Source organism: Miscanthus floridulus, chromosome 4 (assembly GCF_019320115.1).
Source record: "Miscanthus floridulus cultivar M001 chromosome 4, ASM1932011v1, whole genome shotgun sequence".
In the NCBI taxonomy this organism is placed as follows: Eukaryota; Viridiplantae; Streptophyta; class Magnoliopsida; order Poales; family Poaceae; genus Miscanthus; species Miscanthus floridulus.
The window spans coordinates 44621500-44638475 of NC_089583.1; the positions used below are offsets into that span (position 1 = coordinate 44621500).

At 41.5% G+C, this 16976-nt stretch overlaps 1 protein-coding gene and 1 long non-coding RNA gene across 6 annotated transcripts; one reads left to right on the top strand and one right to left on the bottom strand.

Moving 5' to 3' along the window:
• Positions 1-2637: 2637 nt before the first annotated feature.
• Positions 2638-8488, bottom strand: LOC136551443 (uncharacterized). 2 transcript variants are annotated; one of them, XR_010782566.1, is made up of 8 exons: positions 8111-8488; positions 7447-7650; positions 6740-6834; positions 5062-5140; positions 4690-4766; positions 4491-4560; positions 4314-4388; positions 2638-2727 (listed from the first exon to the last, which is right to left on the bottom strand). It is a non-coding gene; the product is annotated as an uncharacterized lncRNA (long non-coding RNA). The 2 variants fall into 2 exon arrangements; XR_010782565.1 differs by having other exon boundaries at positions 4491-4569.
• A 684-nt stretch (positions 8489-9172) lies between these two features.
• Positions 9173-15696, top strand: LOC136549655 (endo-1,4-beta-xylanase 1-like). Of its 4 annotated transcripts, XM_066541030.1 has the most exons (10): positions 9180-9641; positions 9738-9880; positions 10834-11195; positions 11277-11418; positions 11677-12038; positions 12113-12275; positions 12683-13020; positions 13114-13291; positions 13392-13928; positions 14455-15696. In XM_066541030.1, the coding sequence occupies exons 2-10, from the start codon at positions 9779-9781 to the stop codon at positions 15568-15570; spliced, it is 3300 nt and encodes a 1099-aa protein (XP_066397127.1). In that variant the 5' UTR covers positions 9180-9641; positions 9738-9778; the 3' UTR covers positions 15571-15696. The 4 variants fall into 4 exon arrangements, with proteins under 4 accessions (XP_066397129.1, XP_066397127.1, XP_066397128.1 ...); XM_066541032.1 differs by lacking the exon at positions 9738-9880 and having other exon boundaries at positions 9173-9318; XM_066541031.1 differs by having other exon boundaries at positions 9181-9880; positions 12116-12275.
• The last annotated feature ends 1280 nt before the right edge of the window (positions 15697-16976 follow it).

Sequence of the window (16976 nt, forward strand, 5' to 3'; positions counted from 1 at the left end):
ATGCAATTTTGCATCAATTCCGGTTGTGTTTGATGGATAACAATTCCCATTCTCATATTCTTTTCTAATTCTTATTTTGTTTCTATTTGACACAGATAAAAAAGATACCTCACAAACACACTTGTCAAAGCACCGGAAAAGTTGAGAAGAACAAGATGGCAACAGATCACTAGGTCAAGGATAGGATATTGGAATTGGAACTTGAAGACACTATAGAGTCTGTTGCATCTCCAGCATTATTTGAAGTGTACCAATCTACAAGAACAAGGGAGATATCTAAAGTTGTACTAATTATCGGGGAATTAAGTTGATGAGCCACACTATGAAGTTATGGGAGAGAGTCATCGAGCAGCGCCTGCAAGGAATGATGCAGATATCAACAAACCAATTTGGTTTCATGCCCGAAAGGTCAACCACAGAAGCAATCTTCTTAATAAGACAGATTATGGAGCGGTTTAGAGAGCAGAAGAAGGACCACCACTTGGTTTTCATTGACTTAGAGAAGGCCTATGACAAGATACCAAGAAATATTATGTGGTGGTCTTTAGACAAATAAAGTCCCATCAAAGTACGTGACCCTCATCAAGGACATGTACAACAATGTTGTGATTAGTGTTCGAACAAACGATGGTAACATAGATTACTTCCCGATTAAAATTGGACTTCATCAAGGGTCAGCCTTAAGCCTGTATCTCTTTGCCTTGGTAATGGATGAGCTTACCAGGAACATACAAGGGGATATCTCTTGGTGTATGTTGTTCGCTGATAATGTAGTGTTATTGGACGAAAGTCAGGCGGGAGTAAATAGGAAACTAGAGTTATGGCGGCAGACCCTTGAGTCTAAATGTTTTAGATTGAGCAGAACTAAAACCGAATACATGAGATGTGACTTTGGTGGAGTTGTACAGGAGGAGGGAGATGTGAGTTTGAAAGGTCAAGTAGTACCTAAGAAGGATACCTTTCGGTATCTAGGATCGATGCTACAGAGGGATGAAGATATTGATGCGGACGTTAGCCATAGAATCAAAGTAGGGTGGATCAAATGGCGACAAGCTTCTGGCATTCTCTGTGACAAGAGGGTACCGCAAAAGCTAAAAGGCAAGTTCTATAGAACGACGATTAGACCGGCTATATTGTATGGAGTATAATGTTAGCCTACAAAGATTCAACACGTTCAACAACCGAGTGTTGTAGAAATACGTATGTTGCAATGGATTTGCGGTCATACAAGAATGGACTGAGTTCGGAACGATGATATACGTGATCACCTAGAGGTAGCACCAATTGAAGAAAAGTTTGTCCAATATCGGTTGAGGTTGTTTGGCCATGTCCAAAGAAGACCTCCAAAGGCACCAGTGCAATGTGGAGTCCTAAGCCAAGCTAATAATATGAGGAGAAGTAGAGGAAGACCGAAATTGATATGGAGGAAACAATAAAAAGAGATTTGAAAGCTTGGGATATACTAGAGATCTATGTTTGAATAGAGTACTTGGAAAGCAGCTATTAAAGTGCCTGAACTGTGACTTGAAGTTTTTGGTGGATTTCAACTCTAGCCTATCCTAATTTGCTTGGGACTGAAAGGCTATGTTGTTATTGTTGTTCATGAAAAAGGAAAAAGCAAAGAAGGTCGTCAGGTCCAAGAAGAAATAATAACCTTGTAATGGGTGATTTAGCAGTGTACTTGATAGCCTGTTGTGGCTAAACCTGTTTACTGTGCCTTTTGTTTTATTTTGCTGAAACATGACGTGTACAGTACTTATGTAGCTGAAACGTACACTTCTATTGGTGAATGGAAGGGCAGAGGCAAATTTGTCCATATATTATTATGTGTTACTAGGTAGCGTGCCCGTGTGTTGCTACGGAATAGCTAACAATTTGTACTAAAAACACACGGATCGCACGATAAGATAACAATACTGTAAAAATTAAATATCAACATTAAAGTGACAGTTAATTCAAAAAGCAAAGTTTATGAAATTAACAGTCACAGAGAGCGCGACATCACAGGCTTACAAACTCTACCTTATAGACATTTCCGTGATGCGCCTAAGATAATATTTTATATCGGCAGGAAGAAATCTCTTATATCTATTTCTTTCGTACGCCAATAAATCCACGAATAAATTTCGTCATATCTCCATACCATCATGTACACATACTCGAGTATATATGTCAATATTAGTGCCTGTCGCATGGGTAATACTGCGTCTCTTGAAAAATCTTTCTCAAAAATTTAAAATAAAGTGTTATACTCACCGTATAAATATGTGTGGCTTTTGGTCTATTCCACGTAGACATATACTGTAGAATAAGATATCCACTTAAGTATGTGGCAAGATTCACGATGAGCGATATATAGGAGAACACATGAATGCTTGCTTGTAAGTGTTATGATCCATGGAGAGACTAAGCGTGATTTAGAATGGCCCCACTTATCACATATCCAGCTAGCTATTCCTCCCCTGCATTAAATCAACAGGGACCGGAAAAATAGTTGCTAAAACCGAAATGCAACAAAAAGCCTTCTCTTAAGAAAAACATGTATTAAATGTTTAACAATCATCAATCTAATTGACCAGTTATCATTTAAAGTTTTCAAAACCATTCGAACCTAACAGGATCAGATGGTTGGAACATCTGGACATGACAGCATGTGTTTTATGAGGTGATAACCTTGGTTCTTTGGAAGTGGCTCAACTGCCTTTTGTTCGCTACCAGTAAGCTACACTGCAGATTACATACATGATCTTGAGTTAAATTAGTACAAGAGTACATGACACAGTGAGATATAATTGCAAATAGTTGGGCGGAGGTAATAACTAAGTATATATTCCTAATAGAAGCAAATAGAAAGAATGGAAACTGCAAGGAGGAAGCCAACACCCAAGATTAGTTATATGGTCTCACTGATTAAAAGTACAATCAACTTAAAAACTAACATAATATATTAGGCTTGTTTGACATACTTGAAGAGTGATGCGTCCAAACATTTTTAATACAATAGATACTCTTCTCTGTTAAATGAACTTAGCAGTTCTGTGCCAGTTAATATAACTCCAAACAACCCAATGATAAGTTTTTGTGATTGACGGCAAAGTATATTTTATATAAATAATTAAAAGAAAAATTGTCCATGGATCATCATTCTTTGGTATTCAGTAGCTAATTAGAAATATAGCATATTGCCCGTACTAACTCTACGATGACATCTAGAAAAAATAAATCATAAAACTAAAAGAAGAAATACTGCACGTGCTATCGCTACGGTTATATTTCAAGCATGCACATGAAAACAAGAAAAAGAAGATATATGTTTCCATAGTTAAGAATAAAATGGGATATTTAAGTTCCACAAAAAATAAATGACACGGCATTGCTATTACAGCACAAACATCATATTCTAAGGGAGTTTCACATTTCATGAACTGCTACTGCCTGACATGCCTCTCATGACACTGCAGGGCCACCACACAGTTCCAACATGTCTCTATCGCAATCGGAAAAAAAAAGTCTCTCACCACCCCAAACAAACACAAGATGTGCAATAACAAATTATTCGCAGCAAGTAATAAGAACTACAACTAACTTGGCACCCCAAAAACCATAAATAGCTCAAGAGCAAGTAATCTGGTACTAAGAACTAAAACTCTTGTTATCATTCACAGTTAACACATACTAATACAAAGGATTCTGAGACCAAGTGGCAAAGATATGTGTCCTATGAAATGAATTAGGAAGATGCACTTTGTTTAACTGAAAACCATTGATTTCCAGGAGCAAGTTCAAATAATGTATAGATAAATCGGCATCCATCGTAGCCAGCTGCTGCTGTGCTTTTCCTAGTACAAGGGAAATCAATACATGTAGAAGAAGATAAAAATCCTCTCATAACGTCTAAAATGCAGCAATGAGAAGCCACGATGGCAGCAACTCTGGTGAAGGCCAAGAAAATCCTATGAATACAGTCACCACTAAAGGTATACCTTTTGCCGACTAATCAGATACCACAGTTCACAAATAATTTTCTGAGCTTTGGTGAACAGAGGAAAAGATTTAGCCTTTTAAAAGAACACAAAAGGATAAAATGTATGAACAATCTGAATATAGGAGAAGGAACCATAGTTTTTTGACGCTGATGTGCTAGGATACCTTGTGAAAATAAACAATGCAAGCATTCCAGAAGATCATCATTAGTTCATAGGGTGATGCTTCGCAGTGTAACCTGCTAATAAGATCTATCTCTTGCTGGCATGTTGGTTTTGTCCAAAAAAATTGAGAAACTTTGAATTGATTAACAAATGCATATTTGATACCTATATATATGAAGATTACCACCATTTTAGTGGTGAAACCCATAGCCACTTTCGTGTATTTCTTTCTTTTCTTTTCTGCAAGCAAATCCCAGAAAAAAATGTGGGCTGCATCTATGAAGCCAACACAAAAATGGAAATTATGAATCAAACATAAATAAATAGACAAAAGAAGCAAACCTGACTACGTCCGTAAGACCCACTTGAGTAATATCAGAGGCTAAAGAAGAGGGAATAAGGTTTTATTGCTCTGGAAAATCTAACAGGCAACACCAACACAGGCAGAAGAGAACCCGCTCGATGTCAGTCACTGAAGAGATAACACCAACACATGTAGATATGTACGACTGAAATATGTTAGAGAATGTAATTTCCATACCTGCATGTATTGGCAGGCAACAAGCCTGCCTTTAGCCCTGAGATTGATGTATCTTCATGCGTTTTATTATCAAGTTCCTACAGAACCAGAAACTATAAATTTACACAGGATGTAGGTACAATTTTACCCAGTGGCAATACTCAATTATGTAACTAAAGTTCATCATGGAGGTATTAAGGACCAGAAACTATAAATTTTCTTGTTAATTCTCTCCCTATTGGTTTTGTAATTTGAGGCCGTAATTCTGTTTTGATAAAGATATATGCAGCAGAGATTTGAATAAATGTGTGCCTCTAAGTCTGACTAATAGTGTACCTTTAGACTCTGTCTAAAGTAAGCTTCACAAGTGAATGATCACTGAGAAAGGTATACCTGGAGCTGGATCTTTTGTTACATTTGCAGGTTTGGACAGGGTCCTAGCTTCTAAATTGTTTTTATTCATGAAAACCACCTATGCAAATGAAAGGATTTCATCAGTGAGTGATGACATTGATGATATGCCTTGCTTCCTTTGCACAGCCAATGCCCTTTCATGTAATATTCAAATAATTCAACCTAAATAAATTACTCGTCTAAAAAACTAAATAAATTACTGTAATTAGTAGCGATATTGGCTGAAATCCGCCAAATCTAAACCAGAAAAGCGCTTATATGGCCATATCAATTGAGGAGAAACACTGAAAACGTAGAAACAGCAGGACAGGTGACAAGCGGACCTTTGATATGCAGCTCGAGGTCGTCAGACTCAAATTGATAGCCGGACTGCAGCCTCCGCGCTACGGCGCCGACCTACGCATTGTCGTCGCGGTCGGTGCTGGCGTGGTGGACGCCCATGAGATCTTCGATGTAGGAGAGGAGTCTTTCCACCCCTAGGCTCTCGCCCGCACCCGCTGCCATTAGACTGGTCTGCGCCGGCACCGACGGGAACCCTAGCTCCCTAGTCCCCACCTCTCCCGCTTGCGGGCCCAATGCTGGCGAAGAGAGACGTGGGTCAGTCTCGTAGGTTAGGGAGTGGGGATGTACGACCGGCGGCCACGACAATGGATGTCGTTGCTTTGCCGCCGGGAAGGGCAAGGAGGAGGGCGGGTGCGGGTCGTGGTTGCGGGGGTAGAGCGGGCGGCTCGCCATGGTGGTGGCCAAACCCTGGAAGAAGAGAGAGGACGTGGGATGGGGAGGTTGCGGAGAGTTGCGCACATGTCAGGTCCCACATGTCGGTGCAGGGATTGCACGGGGACGACAGGACGACGACGCGAAACTTTTTTGTCGCACGAAGAGATTGTCCATTCTCTAGTCTTTTTAGTTGTAGGAGAAATGTTTTTTTCAAAACATTTTTATCTACACTGTGCAGGTTAGGACAGCCTTAATTTTACTATGTGCTTGTTTAGTTCCCAAAAAGTTTTCCAAAAAGTGCTACAGTAGCCATCACATCGAATCTTGCGATACGTGCATGGAGCATTAAATATAGACAAAAAAAACTAATTGCACAGTTTGGTTGGAAATTGCGAGACGAACGTTTTGACACTAATTGCCAAATAAAAACGAAAGTGCTACAGTAGCCAAGTTCCTAAAATTCGCGAACTAAACACGCACTATAGCATTTTTTCCGACAAACACTAAAGCTCATTTTTCCTCTGAAATATGACATCCCATCTAAAGTGCTTCATTAAAAAATTATATTGTCATGCCTAATAAATTTATAGTATTATAACGAACAACATTCTAAATATTTCCTAAGAGATTATTGTTTAACCGATACTATAACACCTATAAAGCAGATTAGCAAGAAGATCACACTTTTTAATACCAAAATTCGTGCATACTGTAGTAACCACAAAACATAGCTGAATTTTCTGGGCATCGGGATGGGAGGAAGAAAAAAGATCTGACCCCTATGGGGTTCTGAATGAGACCACAATTTAACTGATTTTTTCGTTTCCCTTGCAGGAGCTGCGTGCCCTATGCATTTGTTATGTAAAAAATACCTGACTAATTCTGAGACGCAAATATTAACATTGCAGAACCCACTGAGGCATAGGATGGAAGAACTTACGTGTGGAAGTAGGGTCTTCGTGGCTGAAGCTATTCCCTTGTCTAATGCATTCCTTTATAAATTTATGCATAATCATATCAGCCATCGCATTATGCCTATAAGACATAAAAACTTGAACATCACCGGGAGAAATGTATCCATTATATTGCGAGTGTAGTGGCACATTATTTGTTTATAGGCATTTGAGGATAGATTTTTCTCTGCAGCAGGAATGTATGGAGGAAGACAGCTTTAGTTAATGTCATGTAACCAAATGTATGGACAGAGATAAGAGCCCAAATAGATAATACAGTTGTGCAATCAAAACCATCCAATCCACTTCTAAAACAAAAGAAGAAAGTAACACTGCTTTTCTCATCAAGTTGGCATGTTTGCTTCAAAATTATAATAATAACACAGAGTGGCATTTTATTTTCCAATTTAGTAGACATATGATCTGCCTCTCTGAGCTCTTACCCTTGGACTACTGTAATTCATAGTGTATTTGTTTGCAGGGAAAATGTCCAGGGTTGTTCTCAAATGGCACAAAAATAGATCTAGGTATCTTTTGATTCAATTCCTATGTAATTCCCAGCTTCAGTCAGTAGATGACACACCTCAATGACACAATGCTTAGCAGAAATTTGGCATGTAGCCCTCACTTAACTGTAACAAAAAGTAGGCATGGTCATAGGAATACACACATAGATAAGCGCAGAAATGCGTACCAATGTGGCCAACACTTTGAGGCCATGTTCAGATGGCTTTAGTATAATAAGGTCAACAGAAACTCTGTTGCCGTTATCATCATGATTCAGTGATGGATGCTTAGCAACCAGGGTCCATATCCTGTTTCTTACAAATCCATGTCGCTCCAATGTCCCAGAGTATCTAACCACAAGACCCTCACAATCAGTCATAGAGTATCGAGGCTGCATGAAATTTTACAGTTATCAGAAGACCCACAGAAATTTAACCACAAGACCCTTACAATCAGTCATAGAGTATCGAGACTGTATGAAATTTTACAGTTATCAGAAGTCCCATAGAAATTTAACGGCAAGACCCTCACAATAAGTCAGCCTATACATAAATTTGTACACCATGAAAAAAATTAAAATTAAAATTACAGCATCAAAGTATGATCCAATAGCAAACGTCAGAAACAACAGACATGAAAGTGCTTTAGACCATTGGAGCAGATAGAAGGCTACAGGCCCACTACAAATCCTACTAAGTAAGATGAGAAAGGGGAGGTCAGCCGCGATGATGCTCCCCTCGACCTGTACTCCAATCAGCTCAATGACGTCTGGAAGCAGGTTGGAGCCGCGATGGAGCTAGAACCGTAGATCAAGAATCAAATCGATCTGGAAGAGCTTTGATAGGTTGTACCTATGCCACCGCAACCGGCAAGGGCACCCACAGGCTAGGACGGCCTAATTGACGGCCTACCAGCTGCCCTCACTCGCGGCGCCCGGTATGCCTCTCGCTCGTACGGTCACATGGCACGACGGAGCAGCCGAGGATGGACCCTCTTCAGCCAGCGGCAGGGAGCGAGTGAGTGGAGGCAACTGGCTGATCTCCCTCTCCGCGTAGCTGCTTGGAGCAGGGGAAGAGGGACACGAGTGATGGGAGCGGCGGTGGGCCGAGCGCAGAGTGAGGCGAGCGATGGGGGTAGAACTGCGCGGCCTCGGCGACGGTGGTGGCAGCCTATTTCGTTTTGAATGTTGTCGCAAGGGACGGGTGTTGGAGCGAGGCCATGGGAGAACGCAGCAAGCAGAAGGATAGACCCACGTTGCAATATCGCAAAAAAAAAAAAATCCACATTTTGTTTTTTAGTTGTAGGAGAGGAGATATGACTAGTTTGGTTGTGCAATATTATTATAAGGGCTATAGTGTCTTGTAGCAAATTATATCATCACCTGTTCGCTGATGTTGAAATTTGATTTATGCTGATGTTTATATTGAAATATTATGAAAGAAAAATATTGCTCTATGATTGAAAAATAGTTCTAAATAAGCTCGAGCGAACTGAACCTATATTTGTAATGGCTTCCGGCAAAGCCCAATCTTTTTTAGTGGTCTGTGGCAAAAGCCAGGTTCCATCAGCGTCCATGAGCCAATTTTGTCTTCCAAGATGCAGCCTGTTTGGTTGGCTGGTTCGTATCGTTGTTGGTTTGTGAAGAAGTACTGTTGACTGATTTATGTGGGAAAAAAATATTATTGCGGCTGAAAATTTATGATCATTTACGCCAAGTTACAGCCAAACGAACATGCCCATCAACACGTCACCTTCTCATGACGTTGACTTTCTCAAAAGTTCGGTATCTGCAATGTACAGTATGATGCAGCTTGCGCAGCAATTTCACTTGGATCCACCTCCGCCCGCCCCCCCACCCCCCCCCCCCCCCCCCCCCCACCCCCCCCCCCCACCCACCCACCCAGGCCCCCGCCCCCCGTCATTGCCGATCGACGGCGCGAAGCCGCGAACCGCAGCGTCCTCTGCTACTCGAGTGTCCCGCCGCCGCCCCAGCTCGCCGAACACCGACACGGCGCGGCCTCCGTCTCCAGGGGTCAGGGGCCGCCGATCCTGCAGAGAGGTACTGCTTACCTCCGTGGCTCCGCGCACTCGTCTGGCTTTAGGGGAAGGTGTTCATCTTTATGCCTCGAAGACCCAGGAGACGAGCGTGAGTAGGATAACCTGGGCCTTCCTAATCCAGTAATCCTCCTCGCGCGGCATTCTTCGCATCCGATTCCTTTTCCATCGCTCCGGACGCACGCACGCGCGCCGGCATTCCCTGTGGAAGACGCTTCGGCGCCGCTGTCGCATTCACGGGCGCATCTCCGTGCCGTCCCGAAGCATGCTTACCCTTGCGTCCCAAGCTGTCGTGTCGGCGGTGCCGCCACCTCGGTAGCCAGTTAGGTAGGTGAGGGGAGGGAAGGCAACCACCGCTTACCTTACGCGGCTTTCCTTCCACTTCCACTCCCCTGTTTTGACTTCGTGCCATCCGCCGGGTAGCTGCTGCTGCTGCGCGGAACGGGATTTCCGGGTTGGATGAGATGAGGAGGCGCTGCGGCTGGCTATCGTCTCTGTTCCGCCCTCGCCGGGCCGGCCGCGCGCTCCCGCAACCAGATCCACAGGGTCCCGATTCCGAGCCCAAGGTATAGCAACGGCCGCTGCATTCCTTTCTTGCTGTGGATGCTTGTTTGATTGTTCCGGTAGGCCTTGCAATATATAGGATTGTTTGGTGGTTTCATTAGCATAGCCAATCAGCTGTTGATTTGATTTCCCACTGAACAAAGATTAATTCAAGGTGCGTATGCTGCAATCGGTTGTACATATTTTACCTTTGCGGGTTTGAGGTTGCCTGTTTGCTTTTTTGAGTAGATCTCACTCAGCTGATCTTGTCTCTATCAATACTGGTGAAGCCTCCTAGATCCAAATGCAACCCATTGGGTTTGGGAGATTCCGAGACATGTTGGGCACTCGAGTAGAGTAGATCATGCAGAACTTTTGAGAAGAAATCATATGTTTTAGCTGAAGCATGTGCCAGTTGTGTCAGGCTGTCAGGATTACTCCAAATATCACAACTATCCTCCCCGACCAGAGAGGCCTGCTATGTGATGCAAATGCTGTCAAGGGCTTCGACCTATCTTCTCATTTAATGATGGGATGTTAATTTCTTTGTTTTATTGTTAGTAAGGTACATCGTTGATGTCAGCACAAAAGTCAAGATGGACTGAACCAGTGTCGCAAACAAGGGGCATGCTTGCAAACATGTTGCATCATAATTATGTCCTTTCCCTTTTTAGTGTATTATTACCACGAGATAGAAAAACCATGAAAATAAAAATGTTTTTTGAGCAAATGTTTGTGCAAAGTAAACTGAATAAAGACCATGTGGCTTGTTAGGAGATAGTATTCTCCATTTTTCTGTTTTCTGCTAGAAGCTTTGAAACTTTTTGAGCAAATGTGGTTTCCCGAGATCAACTTTTCTATATAACTTAATATATTATGCATATTAGATTATTTGCCAACCATGGCTTCCCAGGTTATGCCCTCTGTCATGATGCTAGGCACATTAACATTTTGTTTCCTGTGCAATGTTGAGCAGGCAGTAGATAAGCACAGTGCTTCTGACGAAGTTGTCATGGAGAACATTTTGTCCAACAGTGATTTTTCTGAGGATCTACATTTGTGGCAACCAAATAGTTGCCATGCATTTGTAGCCGTTGAAGGATCAGGTTACCATTATGGTGTAAGGCCACATTCAGGGTCAACCTATGCTGTTCTTACTCATCGCACACAGAGTTGGCAGGGGCTTGAGCAGGACATAACGGAAAAGGTCACCCTTGGTACTGAGTACTTTGTTGCTGCATATGTCAGAGTTCATGGGGAAGTTCATGAGCCCATTGGAGTTCAAATCACTCTCAAACTTGAGGAGGGGTCTTCTACTAACTATCTTTCTATTGCAAGGTATTTCGACCATAAGCCATCATTCAGTGTGTTGTGTAATATATCATCAGCACTGTTTTATCATTAAGCAGTTATTACTAGGATTTTGGCCTCACAAGAACACTGGGAAAAGATGGAAGGTTCATTTAATCTAACAACTCTACCAAGACGTTTAGTGTTCTACCTTGAAGGCCCCTCTCCTGGTGTGGACTTGCTCATAGATTCAGTCACCATCTCCTACAAGGTATTGCAATGGATCTCTTGCTTGCTTGTGTGTCTGCAATTTCTCAATGGCCCTCGAAAAGGAAGGATTATTGTCTGCTGAAACTATTTCTGAGAACATGTCATATTTATTTGATCATCCAGAACATGTGCAAGAACTATTGTTAACATTGAAGACAGCTTGCATTTTAGTTTTTGTTAAACATATCCCTGACTTAGATACTAATTTGTCTGCTAGATTCTCTGCCTTATAGCCTTATTAACTATAGATTTTCTTCAGAAAACAGAGGGGTCAGCTTCATCAATTGGTGGAACAGAGAACATCATTTTAAATTATGATTTTTCGAAAGGCCTTCATCCTTGGAATCCCATCTGCTGCCATGCTTATGTGGCATCACAATGGTCTGGTTTCCTTGATGGTATTAGAGGGAACTCAGGAGAGAACTATGCTGTTGTTTCAAAGAGAACAGAACACTGGCAGGGTCTTGAACAAGATATTACGAATCAAGTGTCTATAGGCACTGCTTATGTAGTTTCTGCTTTCGTTAGAGTTGATGGGAATGTCCAAGGCCAGGTTGAAGTCAAAGGAACCCTTAGGTTGCAAAATGCAGATGGATCCACGTGTTATAACCCTGTTGGAAGGTATTGTACTTAAAAATTTTCAACAGTCAAATTCTTTTGATACTATCCTTGATTGACGATCGAATTTGATGTAGCAGTGTGGTTGCCTCGAAAGAAAAGTGGAACAAATTGGAAGGCTCCTTTTCTTTGACAAACATGCCAAAAAATGTTGTATTTTACCTGGAAGGACCTCCTGCTGGTGTGGATCTTGTCATTGATTCTGTCACTATTACTTGCTCCAGACATAAACAGTCAAAAGTGAGTTCTTATGTGCTTTTTGTAATATTTTCTTGAACTAAATGTTTGATTTACCTTTTTTTAATCAATATCTTGTTATGCACTTTTTATATTTTTTCAAAAGTCTAATGAAAAAATAATCAGAACTTAACCTAATTCATGCCTGATCTTTCATGGAGTGATGAAATTCTTTGTAAGCTCTATTTTCATTTAGTTCTAATGAAATCGGTATGAGGAATGCAGTGCACAAGATTTTACTGTCAACTTTCTGTTGTATTGATCTCCATGTGCTTGATATTTAACTTTGTGCATAACATATATACCCTTTGGTTCTGGGGTCTTCATTCATTGTCTTCATGGCATAAAAAAAGGTGCACAAACTCTTACAGCCTCGGTTTTGTTGATTAATGATTCCTTTTGAATTGAAGGAAGTAAAAGTACCAAGTAGAGCCGAGACTATAATTAAAAATCCTCACTTCGAAGATGGGTTAAAAAATTGGTCAGGAAGAGGATGCAATATCTGCAGACATGAGTTCACTGCATATGGGAATGTCCGGCCTTTAAATGGCAGCTATTTCGCTTCTGCAACTGGACGGGTTCACAATTGGAATGGCATCCAGCAAGAGATCACAGGCAGGGTGCAGCGGAAAGTTCTTTATGAGATCAGTTCTGCTGTTCGAATATTTGGGAGTGCCAATGATACTGAAGTGCGTGCTACTCTGTGGGTACAAGAATATGGTCGTGAGCGATATGTGGGACTTGCCAAGTAAGTTGTTTTTGTTTCTTGTTCTCTGTTGACAATGCTCTTTTTAGGAGCCAATTACATTATTATCTTACTATTTTTTTTCTATAATCAAAGAAACCAGACTTCTGATAAGCAATGGACACATTTGAAAGGAAAGTTCCTCCTTCATGCTCCCTTTACCAAAGCTGTTATTTTCATAGAAGGGCCTCCTGCTGGAATTGACATTCTTGTAGATGGGCTTGTCTTATCTCCAGCAAGAAAGCTACAAGCTGCACCGTGCCCAAAAATTGAGGTTTGTAGGCTAATGGCTTCTTACAGTATTGAGATTATTTGCTTGTGAATGATCCTGAAAGTGTCCTCTCTAATTCAAGAATATTTACTAAATATTGCAGAACGTTTTGTATGGAACTAATCTATTGCACAATAATGCCTTCACTCGTGGGCTTGCTGGGTGGAGTCCTATGGGTTCATGTCGATTGAGTATCCAGACTGAAACACCCCATATGCTATCTTCTATCTTGAAGGACCGTGCAAGTCAGAAACATATAAGTGGTCGTTATATCCTTGCCACGAACCGCACGGATGTTTGGATGGGTCCTTCTCAGGTCATAACTGATAAACTAAGGTTGCATGTCACTTACAGAGTATCTGCTTGGGTACGAGTTGGGTCTGGAGGACATGGACGTCACCATGTAAATGTTTGTCTTGCTGTGGATAATAACCAATGGGTCAATGGTGGGCAAGTGGAAGCTGATGGGGATCGATGGTATGAAATCAATGGAGCATTCAAGCTTGAAAAGCAGCCATCCAAAGTTACTGCATATGTTCAAGGCCCTCCTCCAGGTGTTGATCTCAGAGTCATGGACTTTCAAATATATCCAGTCGACAGAAAAGCAAGGTTTGAGTATCTGAAGGAGAAAACAGACAAGGTAAAACTTTAAAACTTCAATGCATTTCACGTTTTAGATGTGAGTTCTTCCAATTCATATGTGATCGTGCATGATCCAACCATTATGTTCAACAGTGGTGATTTTTTTTGCTTTGTTATTAGTGTAAATTTCACATAATTGCAGAAAGGCACATATTTCATGGGCGGTTGCAATCAATGACATTTTTATACATTCATAAAGTTTCACAAAACCCTATCATAACCAAATAATGGCTTAGCTGCCCTTAATCTGCTCAATTTTTTTTATTGTAATTAAGTTTGTTGATATAGTCTATTCATGAAGGTGGTGGTGGTGGTGGTGGTGGGAGGGGGTGGTTATGAAACCTTTTGACCATAACTGAATGCTCGATGTCACTAGCTAAGAAATTTGGAATTTATGACGGCTTGGACCATGAAACTTAGGATTAAGTACCATAGCAAAAAAACTGGGGTTTTGTGGAACTAAACCAGTAAACCTCCAGTTGGCTAAATTTATACTATATGAACTTTCTCGATTCTGCTGACAGGTGAGAAAGCGTGATGTTGTTCTTAAGTTCCAAGGATCAAATGCAGTGAATCTTTTAGGTTCATCTGTGAGGATACAACAGACCGAGAATAGCTTTCCATTTGGATCATGCATCGCGAGGCACAACATTGAGAACGAGGATCTTGCTGAGTTTTTTGTGAAGAACTTCAATTGGGCTGTATTTGAGAATGAATTGAAATGGTACCATACAGAAGCAGAACAAGGGCGGCTTAATTATAAAGATTCTGATGAGTTGCTTGAATTTTGTGAGAAACATAAGATACAGGTTCGTGGCCACTGTTTATTCTGGGAAGTAGAAGACGCTGTCCAGCCTTGGGTTCGGTCATTGCAGGGCCACCACTTAATGGCTGCCATCCAAAATCGTTTGCAAAGCCTGTTGTCAAGGTACAAAGATCGATTTAGACATCACGATGTAAACAATGAGATGCTACATGGGTCCTTCTATGAAGATAGATTGGGAAGGGACATTAGAGCTTACATGTTCAGAGAAGCACATAAGCTTGATCCTTCTGCTGTCCTGTTTGTTAATGATTATAACGTCGAAGATGGATGTGACACAAAATCTACCCCTGAGAAATTCGTTGAACAGGTAGTTGATCTCCAAGAGCGGGGTGCCCCAGTTGGTGGGATCGGTGTTCAAGGTCATATCAGCCATCCAGTGGGAGAAATCATATGCGATTCCCTGGACAAGCTTGCCATACTAGGTCTCCCGATCTGGATTACTGAATTGGATGTCACAGCAGAGAATGAACACATACGAGCTGATGATCTAGAGGTGTTCCTCCGTGAAGCATTTGCACATCCTGCTGTTGGGGGGATCATCCTCTGGGGATTCTGGGAGATGTTTATGTTTCGAGAGCACGCGCATCTGGTCGACGCTGATGGGACGATCAACGAGGCTGGCAGAAGGTACCTTGCTCTCAAACAAGAGTGGCTGACCCGTATGAACGGCAATGTCGATCACCAAGGAGAGTTCAAGTTCAGAGGATACCATGGTTCGTACACCGTTGAAGTGGACACGCCTTCAGGCAAGGTAGCTAGATCGTTTGTTGTTGATAAGGATAGCCCGGTCCAGGTGGTCACTCTTAATGTTTAATGTGTGGGAAATCATGCACGTATCCGGTTTAGCGAGGTACTGAGGTGTTGAACACCGAGAGTTTCGTAGCTGATGCCACGCCTTCAGAGTGTATACAAAATGACTGTTAAAATATTTTCACTTTTATTCTCCGTTCTAATTTTTTTGTGTGGTTATAACGAGTGTATACATTAACATACGGGGCAGAGTCTGGACATCATCACTCTCACACCTCTTTAGCTGACTTTTGGAAAAGTGCAATAAAACCTACCCTGAAAATGGCCTAACATCAAAGGTTTTTCAGTTTTATAGGCTTTGTATAGTATTTTAAATTTGTATGGTGTTACGATGAATGCTTCCAGTAGAGTTTCGCTCGGTTTCCGATACGTGAGGAAGAAACAAAATACTCCTGACGGAGTTTTACTCAATTTTCATTGTGTTGAATACGGCTACGTGCCATGTTTCGTATAGACGAAACTCATCTTCTCTCTTCATAATAACTAGCAAATATGTCCGTGTGTTGTATTAAGATAAACATAATATGCTTTCGCAGGAATGAATCCATGGTGAAAAAAATTGTTTTTTTTTTCTTCTTCAGGAATGAATCCATTAGCAAGTGCAACATATATGTCCGTGTGTTGTATTAAGATAAACATAATATGCTTTCGCAGGAATGAATCCATGGTGAAAAAAATTGTTTTTTTTTCTTCTTCAGGAATGAATCCATTAGCAAGTGCAACATGCTGAAGTGAAATTCATGATGCATAGAAGTACTAACTGAAATTATTTTATCAACAATTACAGCTCTCATCCAATGTACTTGTTCACAGTATATATTTAATTCCCTAATTAGAAGTAGCTGCTATTATCATTAATTATCTTTAGCTAGTAAACTATTTCCTGGTTCATGGCAAAATATAGAAAAAACAAAAGGCGGCTGATTCCTGCCACATACGACCATCATCCGTCCTTGCGCACTTATCTCTCTCCGTTGTGAGCATTCTCTCGTGTTCTCTTCTTCGAGACTCCAAAACATTCTTCTCTCACTTCTTTTAACATATGCTTGTGTCTTTTCTCAGCCTGTTCGCTTTGTCGTAAACGATCGTAAATTTTCAGCCAGAATAATATTTTTCTTTTACACCAAACCAGTCAACCATAATAATCCATGATCGTATACGATCGTTTCAGTCCCAACCCAACAGGCTGTCTATTTGCAAACCTCTCTTCAGTGCCCGTGATTCGTAGACCGAGACGAGGCTTCCATTACAAGCTCTTCCGTGTGGGAGAGCAGCTGCGCGAGGTGCAGGAGTACATGAGCACGACCGAGGAGATACTTCTAGCGAGCGTGTGGTTGGTGAACCAGAGGTCGAGGCCCGAGAGAGGAGTGTGCCACAACGGAGCCCTCAGCCGACTAGAGAATTTTTTTC